Below are 25,538 nucleotides of genomic sequence, written 5' to 3'. Positions count from 1 at the left end.
ACAAGTGGCATGAGAATAGGTTAAGAACAAGACATCTCAAACGGCTTTTTATTACATTTTCAATAACAGTACATTTTAGTACAGTATCTTGATCCAGCTCACTGTGGAACACCAAGGCTGTTTACACAGGCAGACCAATTGTTATTTTTTTCACTATTTGGACTTTTGACCAATCAGATCAGCACGTGTCAATAATTGGGCTGCCTGTGTAAACGCAGGACAAAATATTGAAATAAAATACAAAAAATGTGAAAAGGGTGCAGAGCTCCATCTTATCAATGGAAGGAGAAAAGGAAACCCATCTCAATTGAATTGCAATTCATTTTTACTTGTGGCCACACACAAATAGATCACATGTATTGTACATCACAGAAAAAGTGAAAAATGTCAACTATTAAAGAAAGTGCTTCTGTACAGTGGAGAATTGTTTTCTTCTGCCATTCAGATGCTATGACTTAAGACCAAGAAAAGAAATTACAAAATTAGTAAGGGCATAAATCAGAGAACATGTTTTTGTTCCATTGGGTGTGAACATTTAAAGGAGGTTAATCAAAAGGTTCACTATGAATTATAAAAAAAAAAAAATTGGCATCATTAGAACTGGTATGATATTTCACATGGAGTCTGCAGTCAATAGGAAATCCATTCTTCACTTTCAATTACTCTGGTGCATAGCTTTGCCAGTGTAAGTACATATGCAGTGTTTAGCCAAAATAAAATCGTTAACCGGTTACAACTTATGAACAAGACAGATGACTTGGATCTTTGCATCGTGGAAAGCAATTCTACAGCATGCATGCTTAAATTAACCCATGGCAGACAAAACAAAATGTAAAATTTCAGATAATTATTTTCAGACATTGATTTGTACATTTCATTCACAGAATAGCAACTGCTGTTTCAAGCACAGGAAAGGTGTCTGTTAGTCAGGTGGTCTTTCACTAAGTGGACACTTACAAAAATCCCCATCCATTAAACTAAATCCAGCCCCAACAATCACAAAACCCACCCTAAACCCCTATTCCCTACTCCACCCAATTAAGACAAAGTTAAGGGGTTAACTGAAATTAAGTTACTCATGAACTACTTCTGTATTGAAATTAGCATTCATCACAATTTATAGCATGTGCTTAGTTAACACAGTATTAGTTCAAGCACATTTTATTTTTGTACAAAAAAAAAAAAGCCGTGATGAAACAAAAATAGCTGGCAAATAAATACATCATTGATGTTTTCTGAACGCAGCTCCTGTAATCTGGTCAATATTTTGCTTTCATGCTTTCTGCATGTTTTATTTTGTCTCAGCTTTCTTACATGATTAAATTGGATTAATATGACAAGCTTTATTTGAAAAGAACCTGACAAACGAAAGCAACTGAATAAAACAAACCATCAGAGAATAGAATTCTTTAAAAAAAGAAAGTTTAAATAATTTGTACAATTACGCTCAAACATTTGCTTTCAAGACATACATTTGCATGGGATGATAGTGTTTTGTCATTCAAGGTAACATAAAAGGGTCCAAGAAGGAATGCACAAGTTTTTGATTTGATACCACAGGAACTCTTCTTTTTAACTAGTTGACAAACAATTGTGCTCTTCTTGTGTAGGAAAGGCATTGGTTTCCCTTAGTTTGTGGTGTCCAAGTCAGTTTAAAACGGTGTTGAAGAAGATGCTATGAAATTTAACATTCTCAAGTTGTTGTAATGGTCTTCCAGTCAACTTTGGAGTTCAAAATGACATCTGAAGAAGAAAAGTAAGAATGAGTCAGGGTTAACTTATACTGAACACACTGTATACAGCTGTTGTTCCATTTGCAACACAAAAAGGGCAAAGCACCTTCAGGTTTCAATTCCAGATCTTGAGAAAACTGTCCCAGGATCCTGTTGCAACTGCCATGCCATCGTCGGTGACTCCCAGGCAGCTAACACGGTTGTCATGTCCAGCCAACACACCTAAAACAGAACCACAATATTAGTCTCAGGACGGTGCTGGGAATGATGGATTTAATTTAGCTGACATTATAAATTTGTTAAAATGAGCTTGAAACATTTGTTGGGAGTTATTTTGAATTTCACATTTCCAGGACAGGTTGCATTTGACTAATACGTGTACAATATAAAACTTAGAAACATGCTTGGTGTGCAATAGTGTTGTCACGATACTAGAATTTTGAATTTAATACCGATAGCTTCCAGGTTTCGTATCACGATACTCAATACCAAGACAAAAAAAAAAAAAGGCACATTAGCCAAAGTCACAGGATGGCACTTGATGCAGACAAACACAGCTACTGCTCTGTTCAATTGTTGGACATATTTAACTAGGCAAGTCAGTTAAGAACATATTCTTATTTACAAAGACGGCCTATTCCTTCCGTTGGGGAATTGAACCCCGGTCTCCCACGTGACAAGCAGGGACACACCACTATACTAAAGAGAAAGTGTCTTGAGATCAATAATCAATTAGACATTTTGTTTGTCAACATTTTTTCAGGGACAGCCATGTATGCATTAATGAATGTATCAATTATACAATCAATTTGACTTTGTTTTTACCAGTAACTACATGACGGTAGTCATTTATTTGAATGGTAAATCTCTATTGATAAACTTGGTAAATCAAGATGTAGCCTAGACATATTCACAATACAGGTGAATGCATTTTCAATAGGAGTGTGTATGTGCATTGAGTTAACATTTTGCATGTAAGGGGCAGTATTTTAGTTTTTGGCTAAAAAAAACATACCCATTTGAAACTGCCTATTTCTCAGCCCCAGAAACTAGAATATGCATATACAGTGGGGCAAAAAAGTATTTAGTCAGCCACCAATTGTGCAAGTTCCCACTTAAAAAGATGAGAGAGGCCTGTAATTTTCATCATAGGTACACTTCAACTATGACAGACAAAATGAGGGAAAAAAAATCCAGAAAATCACATTGTAGGATTTTTAATGAATTTATTTGCAAATTATGGTGGAAAATAAGTATTTGGTCACCTACAAACAATCAAGATTTCTGGCTCTCACAGACCTGTAACTACTTTAAGAGGCTCCACTGTCCTCCACTCGTTACCTGTATTAATGGCACCTGTTTGAACTTGTCATCAGTATAAAAGACACCTGTCCACAACCTCAAACAGTCACACTCCAAACTCCACTATGGCCAAGACCAAAGAGCTGTCAAAGGACACCAGAAACAAAATTGTAGACCTGCACCCGGCATCTGCAATAGGTAAGCAGCTTGGTTCGAAGAAATCTCGATCTGGGGCTCCACGCAAGATCTCACCCCGTGGGGTCAAAATGATCACAAGAACGGTGAGCAAAAATCCCAGAACCACAAGGGGGGACCTAGTGAATGACCCGCAGAGAGCTGGGACCAAAGTAACAAAGCCTACCATCAGTAACACACTAGGCCGCCAGGGACTCAAATCCTGGCCCGTCTGAAGTTCGCTAGAGAGCATTTGGATGATCCAGAAGAAGATTGGGAGAATGTCATATGGTCAGATGAAACCAAAATATAACTTTTTGGTAAAAACGCAACTCGTCGTGTTTGGAGGACAAAGAATGCTGAGTTGCATCCAAATAACACCATACCTACTGTGAAGCATGGGGGTGGAAACATCATGCTTTGGGGCTGTTTTTCTGCAAAGGGACCAGGACGACTGATCCGTGTAAAGGAAAGAATGAATGGGGCCATGTATCGTGAGATTGAGTGAAAACCTTCTTCCATCAGCAAGGGCATTGAAGATGAAACGTGGCTGGGTCTTTCAGCATGACAGTGATCCCAAACACACCGCCCGGGCAACGAAGGAGTGGCTTCGTAAGAAGCATTTCAAGGTCCTGGAGTGGCCTAGCCAGTCTCCAGATCTCAACCCCATAGAAAATCATTGGAGGGAGTTGTCCGTGTTGCCCAGCAACAGCCCCAAAACATCACTGCTCTAGAGGAGATCTGCATGGAGGAATGGGCCAAAATACCAGCAACAGTGTGTGAAAACCTTGTTAAGACTTACAGAAAACGTTTGACCTCATTGCCAACAAAGTGTATATAACAAAGTATTGAGAGAAACTTTTGTTATTGACCAAATACTTATTTTCCACCATAATTTGCAAATACATTCATAAAAAATCCTACAATGTGATTTTCTGGATTTTTTTTCCCTCATTTTGTCTGTCATAGTTGAAGTGTACCTATGATGAAAATTACAGGCCTCTCATCTTTTTAAGTGGGAGAACTTGCAATTGGTGGCTGACTAAATACTTTTTTGCCCCACTGTAATTGTCAGATTAGGATAGGAAACCCTTTAAAGTTTCCAAAACTGTAAAAATATTGTCTGTGAGTATAACAGAACTGATATTGCAGGCGAAAACCTGAGGAAAATCCAATCAGGAAGTGACTCTTATTTTGAAACCTCTGTTCCTATGCATGCCTATCCTCCATTTAAATTTTTGTATTTTATTTTTTTTTAACCTTTATTTAACTAGGCAAGTCAGTTAAAAACAAATTATTATTTTCAATGACGGCATAGGAACAGTGGGTTAACTGCCTGTTCAGGGGCAGAACGACAGATTTGTTTGAACTTGCAACCTTCCGGTTACTAGTCCAACACTCTAAAAACTAGGCTACCCTGCAAGTGATATCAACCAGATTCCTTTTTCTATGGCTTCCCTAAGGTGTCAGTCTTTAGACATAGTTTCAGGATTTTATTTTGAAAAATTAGCGTGAAAGATCACATTGCGTAAGTGGATAGGTGGGGGCTCTCAGAGTGAGTTTTGCACTACAGAGTAAAGCGGCCATTGTTTCTCCCGGTGTTATTGAAAAACCTACACACCTGGTTGATATATTATCAAATATACATTTTAAAAACAACCTGAGGATTGATTATAAAAAACGTTTGACATGTTTCTGTGGACATTATGAATATTATTTGGAATTTGTCTGCGTTGTCGTGACCGCTCTTTCATGTGGATTTCTGAACGCGACAAACAGAGGTATTTTGGGTATAAAAATAATCTTTATGGAACAAAAGTAAAATTTGTTGTGTCTCGTGAGTGAAAACATCCGAAGATCAAAGGTAAACGATTTGATTGCTTTTCTGATTTGTGACCTAGCTATTAATGCTTAGTGCACATAATGTTTTGCTATGGTATCGATAAACTTAAACACTTGGATTGCTTTCGCTATAGAGCATCATTTCAAAATCTGAGACGATTAACAAAAGGCTAAGCTGTGTTTTGCAATATTGCACTTGTGATTTCATGAATATGAATATTTTTTAGTAATATTATTTGGACTGTGGCGCTATGCTATTCAGCGGTTGCTGACGAAAATGATCCCGCTAACGGGATGGGTGTGCCAAGAAGTTAAGCTTGTTTTGGCTGATTTCAGGGAGTGACAATCTGATTTCCTTCCATTTGAGACTTAGTGCCTTCAGAAAATATTCACACTCCTTGACATTTTCCAAATGTTGTGTTACAACCTAAATTTAAAATGCACTAAATTGAGATTGTCACTGGCCTACACCTCATAATGTCAAAGTGGAATTATACTTGTAGAAATTTCTACAACTTTCTACATGCCCAGACTCGGGCAGCATGAGTGGGGAGCTAACATGATGCAGCCCAGACTCGCAGTGCAGCATGAATGGGGAGCTGACATGATGCAGCCCAGACTCCCAGTGCAGCATGAGTGGGGAGCTAACATGATGCAGCCCAGACTCCCAGTGCAGCATGAGTGGGGAGCTAACATGATGCAGCCCAGACTCCCAGTGCAGCATGAGTGGGGAGCTAACATGATGCAGCCCAGACCCCCAGTGCAGCATGAGTGGGGAGCTGACATGATGCAGCCCAGACTCCCAGTGCAGCATGAATGGGGAGCTGACATGATGTAGCCCAGACACCCAGACAGTGGAGTGGTTCCTCAGGACAGGCTAGCTAGCATTGAGTAAAGCTAGGCATACGTTAGACAACAAAAATATTGACATCGTGGGACAACTCATTATGCAAAGGGTCTGGATAATCTTTTAATCCTGTAGTCTGCTCACATTGAGATTTATCTTGACCCCGCCCGGTCCTGTGAATTCTATATATGTTGTGGCGCCGTGGCCAAGAATGAGCCGAGCAACGGCTCATTCTCACGAGTTGCACAAGTCCGAATTCTGGCATGTCAGAAAAATCAAACCGGGACAGAAGATGCAGCTCAGGAGAGTGCAAGACTTATAAATCACACTTCTTTCACCCGCTCACATTATGTGACCTACAACATCTTGAGCGGAGCATACAAATGACCTGCGATCCCAGAAATATGGCATAGATCCCGAAATCGTTACAAAATCGCAGTTTAAGCTTCCCGAGTGATGCAGTGGTAGTGCATAGCAGTGCTAGCTGTGCCACTAAAGATTCTGGGTTAGAGTCCAGGCTCTGTCGCAGACGACCGCGACCGGGAGACCCATGGGGCGGCACACGATTGGCCCAGTGTCGTCCAGGTTCGGGGAGGGTTAGGCCGGCAGGGATGTCCTTGTCCCATCGTGCACTAGCGACTCCTGTGGCAGACCAGACTTAGTGCACGCTGACATAGTCGCCAAGTGTACGGTGTTTCCTCCGACACATTGGCTTCTGGGTTAAGTGGGCATTGTGTCAAGAAGCAGTGTGGCTTGGTTGGGTTGTGTTTCGGGGGATGCACAGCTCTCAACCGTCGCCTCTCCCAAGTCCGTACGGGAGTTGCAGTGATGAGACAAGACTAACTACCAATTGGATACAACAAAATTGGGGAGAATTGTTTTTATTGCGGTTTAAAATCGTGTAATGTATGGTCAGCTTGACTGGACCAGGCAAGAGGCTCATTGGCTGATAGACAGACTTGATCCTGTCATGCAGTACGCGACATTAAGAACCAAAAATATAAAAAAACTTATACCGAACCGTTTTCATGTTGTAGTATCGAAAAAGTACCGAAGTTTTATTATAGCGTGTGACGAGACATCTCTGGGGTGTTATCAGTGACTCACCAGCACGGTCAGCCTTCAGTGTGTCCCACACGTTGCAGTTGAAGTCGTCATATCCAGCTAGGAGGAGACGGCCACTCTTGGAGAAAGCAACAGAGGTGATGCCACAAATGATGTTGTCATGCGAGTAGCACATCAGCTCCTGGTCGGCACGAAGATCGAAGAGTCTGCAGGTGGCGTCGTCAGAGCCCGTACAAAAGGCATTGCCATTGGGGAAGAACTGCAAAGCACAGATCATACAGTAATTACTTACTGAGCAAATAACTGACTATATTTTAATTAAAATTTGTATCTCAAAAACATATATTTTTTTTCAATCAGAACTGAAATGTATAAATTGAGATTATATTTCATGATTTGAGGACCACATTGGAAATAAGTGTTTTTACGGTTTGATGGGTCATCCTTTGGGTTTCTTGTACTTTTAAATACTGTTCTTAAAATGTACAAATTGTTTAACCTAAAATAAAGATGGCTCAATGTAAAATGCTCTAATAGGCAATACGTGTGCATAGATATCTTTAAATATGCCCTTACACATATGGCATTGATGTCAGACTCATGCCCAGTGAAGGTCTGTCTGCACATGCCCTCTCTGACGTCCCAGAGTTTAGCCGAGGCATCACAAGCACCTGAGACAAATAGCCTAGTGTCAGGGGCCAATGAGAGGCTCATGACATCACCACTGTGACCAGCAAATGTGGTTGTCTGCTGGCCAGTCTCAATATCCCAAAGGGCACTGTAAAAACAACATCTGGTTAAAACAAGAGGCATGAGTTTCTATACAAATTCAATTCACATGTAATACATTTTCGGAAAATTAACAATGTTGTATTGGAAATAGACTGAGCAGCATCCTTACAGGACACTGAGTAATTCCTTTACTTACCAGGTGGTGTCTCCAGAGCTTGTAATAATCTGGTTGTCATCAACGAAGCGACAGCAGGACAGATAACCTGGAAATTAGATGTAATTTGTGCATTACTAAAAAAGAAAATGAAACCCAGAAATGTTCCCATAGTGTGTTTTAAGTAGCAGAAAATGAGAGAAGGATTTCATAACAAATAACATGCCAAACAGAAAATGTAGTCTCTCTACCCGTGTGTCCAGCGAGCTCCCGGCTCACACGTACATTCCCCTCACGTGTCTTCAGGTTGTAAATAGAGCAGATGTTGTCCAGACCTCCACATGCCACGTAGTTTCCTGAAGGTGCATATGAGCAGGTCATGACCCAGGAAGAACGCAGAGGAATGGCATGGACCTGCAAGGAGGTGGTGGATAAAAAACATGAAACCTTTGCACACCTGAAGTAATGAGCTCTTATTACAGGTGTGTAGGTGAATAAAACAACTAAAGTGGAATGTCTGAAGGGACAAAATGCAATGGAAACGTTGTAGTCGTCCTCTAAACAGAGCTACGGAAGTTGAGCTACTGAAGTCTGACCTTGTTAGTGGTATAGCTGTCCCAAATGATGAGTTTGCCATCTTGGGAAGCACTGACCAAGAGCCTGTGAGAAAGAGCAGAAACATAAGGTCATGGAATTACAGTTCCTTTTAAGAAGTTGTAAGCAATTATTTAAAATCAAACTATAACTTGCTAAAATTCTATATGGAATAGAAAAGCAAACTAAAAGTAATTTATTAAGACTGCTTTGAATTGTAACTTGGGGCCAAATCTAAGCAATGACAATCATAGCAACAACGCATGCTTAGTCATAATAACACCTACTTACATTTCCTACTATATCATGTGGAATAATACACTGCTCAAAAAAATAAAGGGAACACTTAAACAACACAATGTAACTCCAAGTCAATCACACTTCTGTGAAATCAAACTGTCCACTTAGGAAGCAACACTGATGGACAATACATTTCACATGCTGTTGTGCAAATGGAATAGACAACAGGTGGAAATTATAGGCATTTAACAAGACACCCCCAATAAAGGAGTGGTTCTGCAGGTGGGGACCACAGACCACTTCTCAGTCCCTATGCTTCCTGGCTGATGTTTTGGTCACGTTTGAATGCTGGCGGTGCTTTCACTCTAGTGGTAGCATGTGACGGAGTCTACAACCCACACAACTGGCTCAGGTAGTGCAGCTCATCCAGGATGGCACATCAATGCGAGATGTGGCAAGAAGGTTTGCTGTGTCTCTCAGCGTAGTGTCCAGAGCATGGAGGCGCTACCAGGAGACAGGCCAGTACATCAGGAGACGTGGAGGAGGCCGTAGAAGGGCAACAACCCAGCAGCAGGACCGCTACCGCCGCCATTGTGCAAGGAGGAGCACTGCCAGAGCCCTGCAAAATGACCTCCAGCAGGCCACAAATGTGCATGTGTCTGCTCAAACGGTCAGAAAAAGACTCCATGAGGGTGGTATGAGGGTCCGACGTCCACAGGTGGGAGTTGTGCTTACAGCCCAACACCGTGCAGGACGTTTGGCATTTACCAGAGAACACCAAGATTGGCAAATTCGCCACTGGCGCCCTGTGCTCTTCACAGATGAAAGCAGGTTCACACTGAGCACGTGACAGACGTGACAGTCTGGAGACACCATGGAGAACGTTCTACTGCCTGCAACATCCTCCAGCATGACCGGTTTGGCAGTGGGTCAGTCATGGTGTGGGGTGGCATTTCTTTGGGGGGGCCGCACAGCCCTCCATGTGCTCGCCAGAGGTACCGAGATGAGATCCTCAGACCCCTTGTGAGATCATATGCTGGTGTGGTTGGCCCTGGGTTCCTCCTACTGCAAGACAATGCTAGACCTCATGTGGCTGGAGTGTGTCAGCAGTTCCTGCAAGAGGAAGGCATGGATGCTATGGACTGGCCCGCCCGTTCCCCAGACCTGAATCCAATTGAGCACATCTGGGACATCATGTCTCGCTCCAGCCACCAACGCCACGTTGCACCACAGACTGTCCAGGAGTTGGCAGATGCTTTTGTCCAGGTCTGGGAGGAGATCCCTCAGGAGACCATCTGCCACCTCATCAGGAGCATGCCCAGGTGTTGTAGGGAGGTCATACAGGCACATGGAGGCTACACACTACTGAGCCTCATTTTGACTTGTTTTAAGGACATTACATCAAAGTTGGATCAGCCTGTAGTGTGGTTTTCCACTTTAATTTTGAGTGTGACTCCAAATCCAGACCTCCATGGGTTGATAAATTTGATTTCCATTGATCATTTTTGTGTGATTTTGTTGTCAGCACATTCAACTATGTAAAGAAAAAAGTATTTAATAAGAATATTTCATTCATTCAGATCTAGGATGTGTTAATTTAGTGTTCCCTTTATTTTTTTGAGCAGTGTATAATAACCAATTCATGCCAAGGGTTATACAATTATATACCATGCCAACTTTTATATTTGACAACTGGAATCATTCAACTATTTGTCATTGCAAAAACTCCAAAAAGCAAGCAAGCTGTTTTTTTTGTAGTACAGAACAACAAATGGAAATTACCTTCCTAGCTTGTGAAAGACACTAAAAATTACACTTGGGTTTACCTGGAATCAGTGCCCCAATGCATGGCATAGATCTTAGCCAAATGCCCCCTCAGTGTTCTTCTTGTGCGCATCTGAATACGGCCAACAGGATCAATATTGGCTGTGATCTGCAAAACACACAAACACAGTTACATAAAGCCATCAATAGCAGATTGCATTGAATGTTTTGCATATCCCCAGTTAAAGATGTACTATGCAGAAATCACTCCACAATTTTATGGTTGTTAAAATTGTAAGTTTGCCTAATTTCAGCTTGACAAAACAAGCAAGCATCACTGCACCATATAAACCGCTGTTAAATATATTTTCCATAACCAAAAATATTGTATTTTTCTCTGTTTGAAGCTACAGTACAAAACCGAAAGTACAAGACGCAAAAACCAAAACTAAACCTTTACCTGTGATAGCGTGGCATCTGCACATGCTTTCCTGGCATCCTGCAAAAGTAAGACAATTAAACCATCACACAAATTTAACAACCAAACACTGTCAGAAGATTATGTAGCTTTGTTATGACACTGTTGAGACTTGATTATGAGCGCAGAGACAATTCAATTATTTCTGAAATATGCAATTTCTGTATGTTTTAAACAATTGCTCCTGCCCATTGACGGTAGATGGAGGGATAAACACTCACTCTGATCTGGTTTTTGAGCTGCTCAGCCTCCTGGCGTAACTGGTCCAGTTCACTCATTTTGCCCTGCTAGTAGGTCTGTCTCGCTCCAGCTGCTGGGACAGTCGTTAATCTGAAAGAGGAAGAAAGAAGAGTCTCAGTAATCATGTTTCCAGCAAACCTTTTTATGCGAATAAAGTACATCGGCAAAAAAATTAATTCACGACAGGCCTGGTGAAAACAGCAAATGTTGGTAAACATTGTCGACAAATGTTACGCTAGTCAAGGTGGGATCCTTAATTGTCGATAAAATTAATTATGAGAGAAATGACGATGAAATGCCTTTATGCACAAATATTGATATAATAACCATCAAATCGAAGTAAACTTGGGAGTCACACCCCACTACTGTGTGGTCCCCCCACTACGACTCAGGAAATAATGCAGTTTTATTAGGCTACAGATGAAATAAATTATGAACTTCACAGGGTGTTGAAAGTGCAATCGGGGTATGATGTTCCTGTCCAATAAATATTGAGGGTCTTATTCTGGAGACATGATCAATGCTTTTGAAAAATGTATCTATTTTGTCCATAATGTCATCATGTAGGCTATCCTACCCCACACTGTACCTGCCAGCTGTTGACTAAAGTGCATGTGCCAAGACCAGAGTGGGCACATTCTCAATATAACGCAATTTACATTTTTCCCAAAACCATCAGTAGAGTTGAAAATGCGATGGAATATGTCGCCAGATCGCTTGTCACTCATACACATTATGTAACCAACTGATCATGTTTTCCCCTCGTTGAGCTGTGAAAGCATTGAAATGGCATCATTTAGACAAACAAAGCTAGATTATGTTCTGTCACAAAAGGCTGTTTGTTCCAGAAAACAAAACATACGATACATAAAATCACCTGTCATTCGTGGATAGGCCTAACACCTCGATCAGAACGACAGCGCCATTACATCAATACAGCGTAATCAATTCTGCAGTCAAACTTCTCTCATTATGTACAGTGCATTCGGAAAGTATTTACTTTTTCCACATAACATGCTTATTCTATAATGGATTGAATAAAACTCAATCTACTCACACATACACACAATACCCTACCCATAATGACAAAGCGAAAACAGGTTTTGAAATGTTTACAAATGTATTAAAAATAAAAACCGGGGGAAGAAAAAAAGTATTCAGACCCTTTGCTATGAGAATTGAAATTGAGCTCTAATGCAGCCTGTTCCCATTTATCATTCTTGAGACGTTTCTAAAACTAGATTGGAGTCCACCTGTGATAATTTCAATTTATTGGACATGATTGGGAAAGACACAGAGCAAAAACCAAGCCCCGAGGTCGAAGGAATTGTCCGTAGGGCTCCAAGGCAGGATTGTGTCAAGGGACAGACCTGGGGAAGGGTACCGAAAATATTTGCAGCATTGAAGGTCCTCAAGAACAGTGGCTTCCATCATTCTTAAATGAATGAAGTTTGGAACCACCAAGACTCTTCCTGAAGCTGGCTGCCCAGCCAAACGGGGGAGAAGGGCCTTGGTCAAGGAGGTGACCAAGAAACAATGGTCACTCAGACAAAGCTCCTCTGTGGAGATGGGAGAACCTTCCAGAAGGACAACCATCTCTGCAGCACTCCACCAATCAGGCCTTTATGGTAGAGTGGCCAGACGGAAGCCATTCCTACATAAAATGCACGACAGCCCGCTTGGAGTTTGCCAAAAGGAACTTAAAGGACTCTGACCATGAGAAACAAGATTCCCTGGTCTGATGAAACCAAGATTGAACTCTTTGGCCTGAATGCCAAGTGTCACGTCTGGAGGAAATCAGGCACCGCTCATCACCTGGCCAATGCCATCTCTACGGTGAAACATGGTGGCGGCAGCATCGTGCTGTGGGGATGTTTTTCAGCAGTAGGGACTGGGAGACTAGTCAGGATCGAGGGAAAGATGAACCGAGCAACGTATAGAGAGATCCTTGATAAAAACCTGCTACAGAGCGCTCAGAACCTCAGACTGGGGCGAAGGTTCACCTTCCAACAGCACAACGACCCTAAGCAGACAGCCAAGACAACGCAGGAATGGCTTCGGGACAAGTCTCTGAGTGTCCTTGAGTGGCCCAGCCAGAGCCCGGACTTGAACCCGATCGAACATCTCTGGAGAGACCTGAAAATACCTGTGCAGCGACACTCCCCAAACAACCTGATGGAGCTTGAGAGGATCTGTAGAGAAGAATAGGAGAAACAACCCAAATACAGGTATGCCAAGTTTGTAGGCGGTAAAGACTCGAGGCACAAAGTACTGAGTAAAGGGTCTGAATACTTATGTAAATTGTTACGTTTAAAAGAAATACATTTGTAAAAATGTAGAACCGGTTTCTGCTTTGTCATTATGGAGTATTATGGGGAACAATTCATTTTAGAATAAGGCTGTAACGTAACAAAATGTGGAAAGAAATCAAGGGGTCTGATTACGTTCCGTATGTAATCCAACATTTAAGTGGAAATTTGTGCAACAAAACATTCACCTTTTGCTTCTATTTGTCAAATTTACACATACAATTTGACGCATGCGTTGGATAAATCCAATGTATGCACCACACAAAACACAACTGCAATGGTGCAAGGCAAATGCATAATTCCATTGGAAATTAATGTATTTTAATATACCAACATACAATGATGCTGTCGGTCTGATTGAGGTGCAAGTCTTTGGTAAAGAAATAGGCTAATGACACATTTGCATAGATGGACATTGTCCTCTTCAAAGAACTCTCAACCAGAAAACGGATTTTCTGAACTAGTAACTACTTTCCTTCCTCAGGGAAACGTTTTGCAGTCATTAAACGAAAAATTGCGTCGGAAGGGAAAGTAGGCTGTAACACCGTTGCTTTGGCTGGTGCAGGCCTACACTCTCATAGCCTACATAACAGTACTTCTGTTGGCTTGGCCAGTGCAGCAGGCCCATACACTCATATCCTACATTAGAGCGCCTCTCCTGCCCTCACACAACTCTGCTACTGACTCACAGTCCTATCTTCTCACCTCAATGTCATTGACATAATCCTGAGACACACTTAACTTCTTGGTGACAGGGGGGCAGTATTGAGTAGCTTGGATGAATAAGGTGCACAGAGTAAACTGCCTGCTACTCTGTCCCAGATTCTAATATATGCATATTATTAGTAGTATTGGATAGAAAACACTGAAGTTTCTGAAACTGTTTGAATGATGTCTCAGTATAACAGAACTCATGGCAGCCGAAAACCTGAGACGAATCCAACCAGGAAGTGGGAAATCTGAGGTTTGTAGTTTCATTTAAGTGATTGCATAGATGGACATTGTCCTCTTCAAAGAAGAGTTCCGACGAAGATCCAATATGCTGCGTCTATGGGGCCAGATTGCACTTCCCAAGGCTTCCAGCAGATGTCAGTCTTTAGAAAGTTGTTTGAGGCTTCTATTGTGGAAGGGTGTCAAATAAACGCTGTTTCAACAAGTGGACTAGGCTGAAGCCAATCAGTTGTTTACTGCGCGGTCACGCCGTTCCTTCTTTTTCCTCTGTAATGAATACGCTATTGTCCGGTTGGAATATTATTGAAGATTTATTATAAAAAAGACCCTAAGGAATGATTGTTGATCGTTTGACATGTTTCTACAAACTGTAATGGAACTCTTGACCTTCCAGACCATTCGTCTGGATTTTGAGCTCACGCATTGTGCCTTTGGAATAGTGAACTAAACGCGCAAACAAAAACGGAGGTATTTGGACATAAATATGGACGTAATCGAACAAAACAAACATTTCTTGTGGAAGTGGGAGTCCTGGTAAGTGAAGATTTATAAATGCTATTTATGACTTTTGTTGACTCCACAATTTGGCGGGTAACTGTATGGCTCGCTTTTGTGGCTGAACCGGTTCTCAGATTGAATATTGTGCTTTTGCCGTAAAGCTTTTTTGAAATCTGACACAGCGGTTGCATTAAGAACAAGTTTCTCTTTAATTTTATGTAAAACATGTATTTTTCATAAGTTTATGATGAGTATTTCTGTTATTTGATTTGGCTCTGCAATTTCTCCGGATGTTGGAGGCATTTCTGAACATGGTGCCAATGTAAACGGAGGTTTTTGGATATAAATATGAACTTGATTGAACAAAACATACATGTATTGTGTAACATTGAGTCCTGGGAGTGTCATCTGATGAAGATCGTCAAAGTTTAGTGATGAATTTTATCTATATTTCTGCTTTTTGTGACACCTCTCTGGTTGGAAAATGGCTGAATGCTTTCTGTGACTAGTTGCTGACCTAACAATGATATGTTCTGCTTTCACCGAAAAGCCTTTTTGAAATTGGACACGGTGGTTGGATTAACGAGAAGTGCATCTTTAAAATTGTGTAAAATACTTGTATGGTTGAGGAATTTTAATTATGAGATTTGTTGTTTTGAATTTGGTGCCCTGCAATTTCACTGGCTGTTGGCGAGGTGGGACGCCTGTGTCCCAAACGTTCCCAGAGAGGTTAATTTAACCTTCCCTGACAAATCCTGTTAAGACATGACTGGCCAGATGATCTGAAAAACAGTTATCCTGCTGACCCCAATCCACTGGTTGATGCTCACTAGATCAGCCAACGGTGCTAAGTGATCAATAAACCATTTATAGTGATACAGGCTTATCTGATCATACTCGTCTGGGCAACCTAAACACATAATTTACCCCAAACAGTAGCCTAAAGCACTGATCTTCCTATTAGTCAAATACAGAACATGGTCAGAGAAAACAGAGGTCATTTTCAAAACACTTAACATTTGAGTCATTTAGCAGAGCAATTGTGCTTAAGTGCCTTGCTCAAGGGCAGAGATTTTTTTTTACATAGTAGGCTCAGATTCTAACCAGAGACCTTTCAGTTACTGGCCTTACTCTCTTAACTGCTAGGATAACATTCTATTGTGAAAAACAGAGAGATTATCCACACACCAGCATTGTGAAAGGTACCAGTAATACAGGAAACAGCCTTGACCTCACATTCGCAGAAGACTGGATTAGCACATTTGGATATGAATGAAACATAAGGACTATAAACAAAACCTTTGGTTTTAGCCCCAGTTCTTCCTCCTAGCTAACCCCATCACCTTCATGTATTTCACTCTGTACGGTCAAAGTGTTTGAGTGCTAGACTGAGGATCTTCTCTAAACTGAGCAAATCACACTCAAGGTCCTCTGATAAAATTATCACTGTTAATTCCATGACTACTTGCCATCCACATCCGTCCTTAAGATCAGAGGGGGGGGGGGGTGAGTAACAAAATCAGGAGGGAGACACTAGGACTCGACTTCCGTATAACACACTATTACTGTGGCATCCGAATGTGGGACGTAGAATGACATTAATCATGGAGAGGATATGTAATTAAAAACTACATTCTGCACTGGCATTTGTTCAAACACCTAATTCATTGAGTTCGATGTTGAGTCTTGGTTGTAAGTTACTTGGAGTCAATGCAGGCACAATTCAGAAGATGCTCAAACCTAAACATAGGACTCAGTCACAGTTCATCCCTACACTACCTCAGGGTAAGAAAACAAAGAACAAATTCTGCAATGTGGGTGAACTAGATGCTCTGAGTCTGTCCATAATCCCTTACTGTAAGAAGTTCTTCTGCCCCTCATTTCTCCAAGCGCCTGATCGGAATCAGCTGACAGCATGATAAACAGGGAGTGGTGACAAATAGCCTGGAGGTGTGGCTTACTGACTGCTGAGGTCTCGAGGGCAGCCGGAGTCTGCTGCTCAACATAAATGTTTTCATAATGTTTTTGTTTCCATGCAGCCATACAAATTCACCTTTCAGAGCATGATCTCAGTAGTGTTCAGGTTTATTTTAGTTTTACGTTGATACATTTTCCATATTTCAGATGTTTCTATTGCCTTTTCCAACAAAAAATAAAAATGGGAGAAATGGCAAACTTGCATAAAGATGGCAGAATTCAGATAAAGTTATTGTTTAAGCACCATCCATCGAGTTTTTAAACTACGGCACACGATATGGTTTGGTTTTCCAAATTGCTGCCGTCTTGAAGCTAAAATGGGGATCATGTATACTCTACTAATGGCTAGAGCTGTTGCGGTGACTATCACCGCCACACCGGCAGTCATGAGTGACATTCTAAGTGACGATTGAGTCACGGTAATCTCCTCTCATGCACAAAAATGACACACCTCAGAAGTGTGATTGACTTTGAGTTCCAGTGTGTTGTTTAAGTGTTCCCTTTATTTTTTTGAGCAGTGTATATTAGTACCAGTCAAAAGTTTGGACACCTACTCATTCAAGGGTTTCTTTATTTTTAGTATTTTCTACATTGTAGAATAAGAGTTAAGACATCAAAACTATGAAATAACACATGGAATCATGTAGCAACCAAAAAGTGTTTAACACATCAATATATTTTATATTTGAAATTCTTCAAAGTAGCAACCCTTTGCCTTGATGACAGCTTTGCACACTCTTGGCATTCTCTCAACCAGCTTCACCTGGAATGACTTTCCAACAGTATTGAAGGAGTTCCCACATATGCGGAGCACTTGTTGGCTGCTTTTCCTTCACTCTGTGGTCCAACTCATCCCAAACCATCTCAATTGGGTTGAGGTCAGGTGATTGTGGAGGCCAGGTCATCTGATGCAGCACTCCATCACCCTCCTTCTTGGTCAAATAGCCCTTACACAGCCCGGAGATGTGTTTTGGGTCATTGTCCTGTTGAAAAACAAATTACAGTCTCACTAAGTGCAATCCAGATGGGATGGCGTATCGCTGCAGAATGCTGTGGTAGCCATGCTGGTTAAATGTGCCTAGAACCCTAAATAAATCAGTGTCACAAGCAAAACACCCCCACACCAAACCTCCTCCTCGCTTCATGGTGGGAACCACATGTGGAGAGCATCCGTTCACCTACTCTGCGTCTCACAAAGACACACTGGTTGGAACCAAACATCTCAATTTGGACTCATCAGACCAAAAGGACAGATTTCCACCAGTCTAATGTGCATTGGTCGTATTTCTTGGCCCAAGCAAGTCTCTTCTTATTATTGGTGTCTTTTAGTAGTGGTTTCTTTGCAGCTATTTGACCATGAAGGCCTGATTCACACAATCTCCTCTGAACAGTTGATGTTGAGATTTATTTGGGCTGCAATTTCTGAGGCTGGTAACACTAATGAACATATATTTAAAGTTAGCAGCGTTTAAGCATTCTAGTACAGTTAAACAGCTGAAACAAAGAGTCATGTTCATTTGTTCAGTTAGGAACTGATTGTTTAATAACTTGTAAATTAGAAAAATTGAATGTACTTTATCACTCAACAGATATTCACAGAAATATTTTAGCTGCCCCACATTACAAAGGTGGTGAAGTTGTCAGTGTCCCTTCTTACTATCCAATCTTGACTGCATGGAGAAACTTAAATGCTTTGAAGCAAATATTGGTTGAAACTAAAATGCAGTTAATCAATTTAGCTTTAACTGCTTGAAAAAAAATTACTGTCTCTAGGCGGTCATAGACTGCACAACTTTTAAAATGTGCTCAACTTACTCGACTAGTAAAATGCGAGCAAATTTACAACACATCTTGTCTTTCATTTAAGAAATAAAAAAACAAAACTGCTTTGTTTCAAATTAAATGAAAATCATCACCTATACCATCCATGAATAAACAGAAAAGCCATTGGTATTGGTCCATTTTTTTCCCAGTAACGAAATGGCTGTGTTAATTTTAAATAGGCAGTCACATATCTTGTAACAGTTGGGGGAGGTTTTTCTTCAAAGAGGACCTGCTTGGCTTTGTCACAAGAGTTATTACTTTTTCATCTACAATGTGTGAAGCTGCACTGAAAAGGCACTCACTGTCCATACTAGTACAGGGAAGCACCAAGACACTTAATACAACATTTCATTATTCTTGCATTCCAAAGGATCATTAGATCAACATTGGCTAATGTTGGCTGATGTAGTAACAGAAAATGACAATACAAAGAGTCTCTAACGGAGACACACTGACTAAAAAGTTATCTACATATGTCCCATTACCAGTAAAACAATCAAAACCTATTCACTTACTTGCTGTGCTGTTTTATTTTTAATTTGTTTAGTCATTTCATTCTCAACCATGATTTCAGCATACATGTCAAGCAGTGAGGTTTCAGCTGTCTGCCTGTCTGTGGCCTCTTCTGTCATGGGTCCTCTTCCCCGGTGCTTCACTGTCACTGTGTCTGTTTCCATCTTGTCCAGCTGTGTCTAACATTTCACAAACCCTGTTTCGTGTCACCATCGGAGTAGCAGTCCTTATACCTAGCATCAAGCATGGTGGTGACACAGTAAAGAGGCTCAGAGAGAATGCCACCGGATCACTTGTTCACAGCCTCTACTAGAGTACTTTCGCAAGTTTGAACCCCACGTCTGTGTCGGCAGTTTTGTTGAGCCGTCTTTTCAATACCATGAGAGGGCCTGCTGCAGACGCAGTTGATGAGCTTATTTCGCAGTTGTTTCAATGGAGCTAGGAGTGTGTTCATGTCAATGAGAGTCCACTGGTTTGTACTGATTGTTGCAGGTAACTCAGTCAGCTGCGTACACGCCAAGCACTCGCTTTTGTTCCAGAAGGCTCTCCGTGTAAACAGTACTGTTCCATCTGGTGGAAACATCTTGCTTAAGCCTTTTCATTTTCACTCCAAGCTGCTCCTGTACTGCTTGCAGGCGGATGTATGCTAGCTGCGAGTGTTTAAAATGACCCACTATCTTCCTACCTGTTCCCACTGTGTCAGATATGCTGCGTTGGGCCAAAACACCTTAATTCACAGCCAGTTGCTGGCGACTCCATTCTTCCAAAGCCTTTGTCATGTTACGTGCATTAACACATTGTTCTTGGGGATTTTCCAAGTTTCAAACATGTTCTCAAATGCCATTGAAATGGCTGTAGTGGTAAGGTTGCAAGTTCAAATCCCCGAGCTGACAAGGTACAAATCTGTCGTTCTGCCCCTGAACAGGCAGTTAACCCACTGTTCCTAGGCCGTCATTGAAAATAAGAATTTGTTCTTAACTGACCTGCCTAGTTAAAATAAAGGTTAAAAAAAATAAAATAAAAATGAGAACAAGCACATTCTTGAGCTTGTAATACGGCTTTCCTCAGTACGAAATCCTTGTTGACCCACTGTGCTGTATGACTCAGCATGCTCATGGGTCTGATATCGCTAGTCCAAATGTCAGTCATGAAGCTAATCTCAGTGACGCCCATTGTAAGTAGCTCACGGATGTGGGTTTCAAAAATACTATGCAACTCTGGTAGGGCAACATCTGAAAAATAGCACTTACTTGGTAGTGTGTACCGGGGCTCGAGGTGCTCGACCAGTCGGCAAAAGCCAACGTCATCCACGACAGAGAACGGTTGATTGTCAAGGGCAATTAATTCCATTATCTTGGCGTTAATGAATTTCGCCTTTGAGTTGTCTCGCTGAAATTCTATTTCAAATGACTGCTCGACTTGAACTTAAGTTGTTGGAAGTGCGCGCTTAGTTTTTTTTCTGCTTTAGTTCTAAGTAGTCAGTGAACGTCTGGGGGTGATTTTCAAATCAGTAATTAGGTTTGTGGTTTTGAAAGATTTCACTTTCTCCCCTCTGGAAATAATAGCAGCACAAACTTTGCATATGGCCTTTTTGTTATCTTCCTTTGAAACGTCAAAATAGATCCACACAGCAGACATTGTGGGCCAGGTTAGGAAGGCTGTGTTGCACATGTAGCTCTGTATTTTTCGTGGCATCATTACATCATCTACCTATGTTACAGGTATGCACGTCAGCTTTGACATCGGATTTGCACATTGGCGTTATACATAGACCCGATGCTGGCATTTTTAGCTAATCTCATCTGATTCCGATATGCTTACCGATATATTGTCCCTAATGTGCACACACACAAGCTTAATTTAATTTATTTAATGATTATGTCGTTATACAACACAGTCTACCGCATAATTATGCACAACAGAATTTATTTTATTTTAAAACGGGTACATAATTGGTCTTGCATAAATTAAATTAATTTAGAGTTGGCCTACAATTAGTGACTTTGTATATGGTTTCAAATAGCCTGGTAATAGGGCATTTTTATCTTTTCATAATTAATAGGTTGACATTACCTTTAGGTACAGAATATCGAATATCTCGCCACCATGCATTTCCATCTCCTCCTTTCATACCTTTCGAGCACGCAGAGAGAGGTGCTATTAACAGTTTAATGAAATATGTTTCATTGTGAAAACGTATTACTATCAATGATCCCAAACAGATTTCACTTGGTTTCCCAAATTAAGCACTGTGTAGCTTCAAGTACAGGGTTGGAGACCCCACGGTACACAGAGTTTGGGAGAAATATCACCTGTGCTGCGGAGAGACCCTGCATGCTCCTCAAACAGAGGTTGATGTGTGGAATAAAATAACCAGAATAGCCTACCCAACATGAGTGAAAAACAAAACAGCAGAAAGTGTCCTACATTCGCTATTCGAGTACATACAGATGACATCTTTTTTCTCCTGACCCTGTTCCACACATTTGATAATGTGCAATTCTAGTAATATTAGTAAAGACAAGATTCAATTGAGAATAGTTTGATGGGTGAAAGTATGATCACTTGATGAGAGAACAGCATTTGCAGCCTGAGGCAAGGAACAGACCGCAAGCTTTTTAGCAACTTTCTCAAATCATCAATAGTCTATAGTTTCATCATGCAGCCCATACATCTTTTGATATTCAAGGCATCCTAAATGTTTATTATTCACAACTAAAGTTGTCAAGTTACTCTAAATCTAGCGTATAGAAGCTGTTTAAAAATGATCACTTTTACACTCAAAATGCTCCTGAATGGGAAAAATATCCTTTCTATTTTATTCAGCTAAATTCAATTATATTAGTCTTACTATAAAATAATGGCACAGGATTTAAGAATATCTTGTCTGCTAAATAAACAAGCCTATGCATGGCACACTGCCAGATAAGCTGTAGGCCAACACATGCTGTTCTTCTGAAATACATTTTCTTCACATCATGTTTGTTTAGACCTGACTAAAATAAATACATTGATTTATGATGGTGTAAATTCAACTGATTCATTAGACATGTAGATGTTTCAAAGGCGCGCAATAGTGGCTTGCTAAACGTGTTTATGTTAATTAATGGCAAATTACCATGAGACCGGCAGTCTTTTACACAACAATACCTGGCTGACAAAATGTCATGACCACCACAGCCCTACCAATGACCATACAAAAGAAGTATAGCGGAGAGCAATGAACAAATATGGCAAATTTAACAAATCAAGGAATTTGTGGTAAATGCATGGGGCCCCGCCATCTTCATACACCTCCGCTATTGCATAATAAAACACTAAAAGAGCACAAAATGTAGGCCTGCATTGTAGAAAGCTTGATGCTATTATATCAGTGCAACAAATGTCATATGGCTAAAGCTGGATCACAGAAAAGACCATAACCAGCACTATCACTGACCAAGCCTGTAATCCTAAAAGCTCAAATCCACAGACAGTAAATATTTAATCCAATCTATGCCCACTAACAGGAAAACAGCTGGCAAAAGCTCACACCGGAGTCAGAAATCAGTTTTCCACTCTGAAAAAAGCATGTCTGATTAGTCTCTACAACAACATGCTTACAAGTAGCCTTAAAGACATTGGTGACTACTACTTTACCTCCCGTTTATGCATGCATAATCTATGAGCAGAATTACTGTTTTACCTCAATTAACCACAAAAACCCTAGTTTGAAAGCCACGGTTAAGCCACGGTTGAAAGCCAAGTAGACAAAAGTACAGGAGAATCTCTAATTCTCTCACTGCCACAAGATAGTAACCATCAACCATCCTTTCATCAAAATGGACTAATGCTTAAACAAACATATCGGTCTGAGAGGGTGGATGGGGGTATAATTAATAGTTTGTCATACAACAATTCATGTAATTGTGTGTACCACAGTCAAAACAACACCCTGCAGTAAAATTCACACTGGCATTAGTCTCTACGACAACATACTTACAACAAGTAGCCTTACAGACATTGGGGACTACAACGTAGTTAACGCCTAGCTAACGTTAGCCACCTATTACTTTTTGAAAATTCGTAGCATATATTAACTGTAAGTTATAACATATATGAAATGGGTGAGGGACATCCACAAATTATACATACCGTACGAAACATATATTAAATGAGTGTCTCTGATTTACGTACAGAATTATACAAAATGCTGAGACCAGGTTGGATATTAAGCTTGAAACACTCCTGTCCTGGTGTAATTTGACTGCAGCGGGAAACATTGTTGTGCTCAAATATAGTGGTACAAATAATTTGCTTGCAATCCATTAGCACTATTTGCATCCAATTTAAATGTCACCTGCAAATAAACGGATGAATCACTCTCCGTTGGTATTCAGATGAGGCTACAATATTTGTTTGAACAATTCAGGCTCATTGTAGATAACTTACAATGCTGCAAATGCAAGAACTCCCCCGCTCATCTCTTTCAGATGTCTGTCATTTACAGAGAAAAGCAAATTAGCTGGCTTGAAAGTTGATGTTAAAGAAGTTGGGGTAGCTACCACTACAGTTACACTGATCACCTATGAAGCCTCAACCGATGGCATGCTAATTAGTGTCTTGCATCGATGGAAACATGAGACTGAGGCAGCAAACGCCATCTTGTTCGCTGCCGCTGTTTATAGGCCTAGCTACTAGGGTTGAAGAATCGAAGCTAACTAGACACGTATATTGATTTACTTTCATGCTATGTCACGTGTGAAAATAAATGTGCAATCCCAGTATTTAATACAACATGCGAAAAGGCCGAGATGTTATATTTCAATTATCAGAATGTATGCCTCAACGATTTCTAACCAAATAACCCTGCTCAATAGCAGTGACCTCAATACTAGCTACTAGACAGCAGCCCAACTTCACTCTCCGACAACGGACGTCGGAGATTATCAGAAACAGGGTGCAGACAAACAGAAAAGACCCACCCAAAGGGAATATAACACACTGATCCAGCATTCCTATCGTTTCGCCCCCGTGCTAGACGTGTGCTAAATTACTCCAGCAACTAGCTAAGGAGTTAGCTGGCTAGTGTTGGCGAAGAAAATCCAATTAATTACCTACTTAACTAGAAGTAGCCATGTCGTTAAAGCCAGCAGTAGCCGTTTAATTTGATGTAAACCACAAGAGCCAAGTAAAGCAATTGTGCTACCGTTAAGGTGGAGAATATTTAAATGGTACAAATTGTTTATTTACCAGCTAGCAGTTAGCTAACGTTTGTGCTATTTAACATCAATCCAGCTAACTTTAGTTAGCAAACGTTAGTGTTTAACAGACATCTAGTTAACTAGCTAACGTTAACTGAATTTATAACTATGTTTGCTATCTAGATGGTAGATTGGCAAAAGTGATCATATACTTGACTACCAAAACGGCATATCTAACCATGCCTCAACTTATTTTAAACACATCCCATTATGAATAGTGCCCAAGATAAATTGCTAGCAATGGACAAGTCAGAAACTAACGTTAGCTAGTTACCGCTTGCATTTTAGGCCACAGTCGTCCATCTCCAAGATGTTAGCTACCCAGCTAACAAGTCCGCTTTTAATAAACAAGTTAAATATGGTTGTTTTGAAATGCAGTTTAAATTAAAGGGGTATTGAGGCACGGTTAATATTTTTGATGGAAAAAAATTAAGCTAGCTGGACAACATTGCTGGTAGCTAACTAGTTAACGCAGCGGTCTACCTCAGCTATTTGGGTACCTAACCAAATTAGCTAGCTGACGTTAGTTGGTTAATGACTTGTCCAAGAAAGTGTTTGCTGTCCACTTCTCATGAATTGGACAGGGTCCAACCCGTCCCTTGCAAAATCAGGCTGGATATATAGTTAGGTAGGTACGTTAACAATACATACGAGTATTTCAATATACATGCTGAAATTAGGATCGATATAGCCAGCCGAGTTAGTTATCTAACATTAGAACTAGTCTGCAGCAGCTGGAAAGCAGCTAAAATTGGCTATGCTAACGTTAACCCACCCCGGACAGTAACGTAAACTAGCTAATCTAACGTTACCAAATCGGCCAACAATTACACTAGCATTTTGTTTTCCAAATGTGCGACATTGCACCGTGACCATCCTACCTTTTTCTCAGTTGGCGTTGGCTTGTTTATTTAGCATTGACTGGAAAAGGTAACAGTGTAGTTATTCCTCCAATCCACGCATCAACGAACAGCTAGTTTACAAACTAGCTAGCTTTCAGAGGAGCAACCCTTCCCAAACGTAACCAGGCTGGCCAGTAAGCTTTTTCAACAACCTGG

The 25,538-nt window shown here is 40.8% G+C and overlaps 1 protein-coding gene across 2 annotated transcripts in view; it reads right to left on the bottom strand.

Moving 5' to 3' along the window:
- Positions 1–16: 16 nt before the first annotated feature.
- Positions 17–25,538, bottom strand: part of LOC139371329 (guanine nucleotide-binding protein G(I)/G(S)/G(T) subunit beta-1-like) — a 25,781-nt gene continuing 259 nt past the window's right edge. The window contains exons 1-12 of one of the 2 annotated variants that reach the window (XM_071111664.1): positions 25,362–25,538; positions 17,664–17,883; positions 11,147–11,255; positions 10,908–10,946; positions 10,510–10,616; positions 8,446–8,509; positions 8,101–8,263; positions 7,892–7,958; positions 7,540–7,741; positions 7,006–7,222; positions 1,840–1,955; positions 17–1,743 (exon numbers count right to left, since the gene is read on the bottom strand). The exon at positions 25,362–25,538 is cut by the window's right edge and continues 202 nt beyond it. In XM_071111664.1, the coding sequence (XP_070967765.1) occupies positions 1,849–1,955; positions 7,006–7,222; positions 7,540–7,741; positions 7,892–7,958; positions 8,101–8,263; positions 8,446–8,509; positions 10,510–10,616; positions 10,908–10,946; positions 11,147–11,203 (1,023 nt within the window). In that variant the 5' untranslated portion in view covers positions 11,204–11,255; positions 17,664–17,883; positions 25,362–25,538 and the 3' untranslated portion in view covers positions 17–1,743; positions 1,840–1,848. The remainder of the gene's footprint in view (positions 1,744–1,839; positions 1,956–7,005; positions 7,223–7,539; positions 7,742–7,891; positions 7,959–8,100; positions 8,264–8,445; positions 8,510–10,509; positions 10,617–10,907; positions 10,947–11,146; positions 11,256–17,663; positions 17,884–25,361) is intronic. The other variant, XM_071111663.1, reaches the window with a different exon arrangement.

Source organism: Oncorhynchus clarkii, chromosome 17, assembly GCF_045791955.1.
Source record: "Oncorhynchus clarkii lewisi isolate Uvic-CL-2024 chromosome 17, UVic_Ocla_1.0, whole genome shotgun sequence".
In the NCBI taxonomy this organism is placed as follows: domain Eukaryota; kingdom Metazoa; phylum Chordata; class Actinopteri; order Salmoniformes; family Salmonidae; genus Oncorhynchus; species Oncorhynchus clarkii.
Note: the sequence above shows the minus strand (reverse complement) of the source record. Positions and strands in the feature narration are given on the sequence as shown.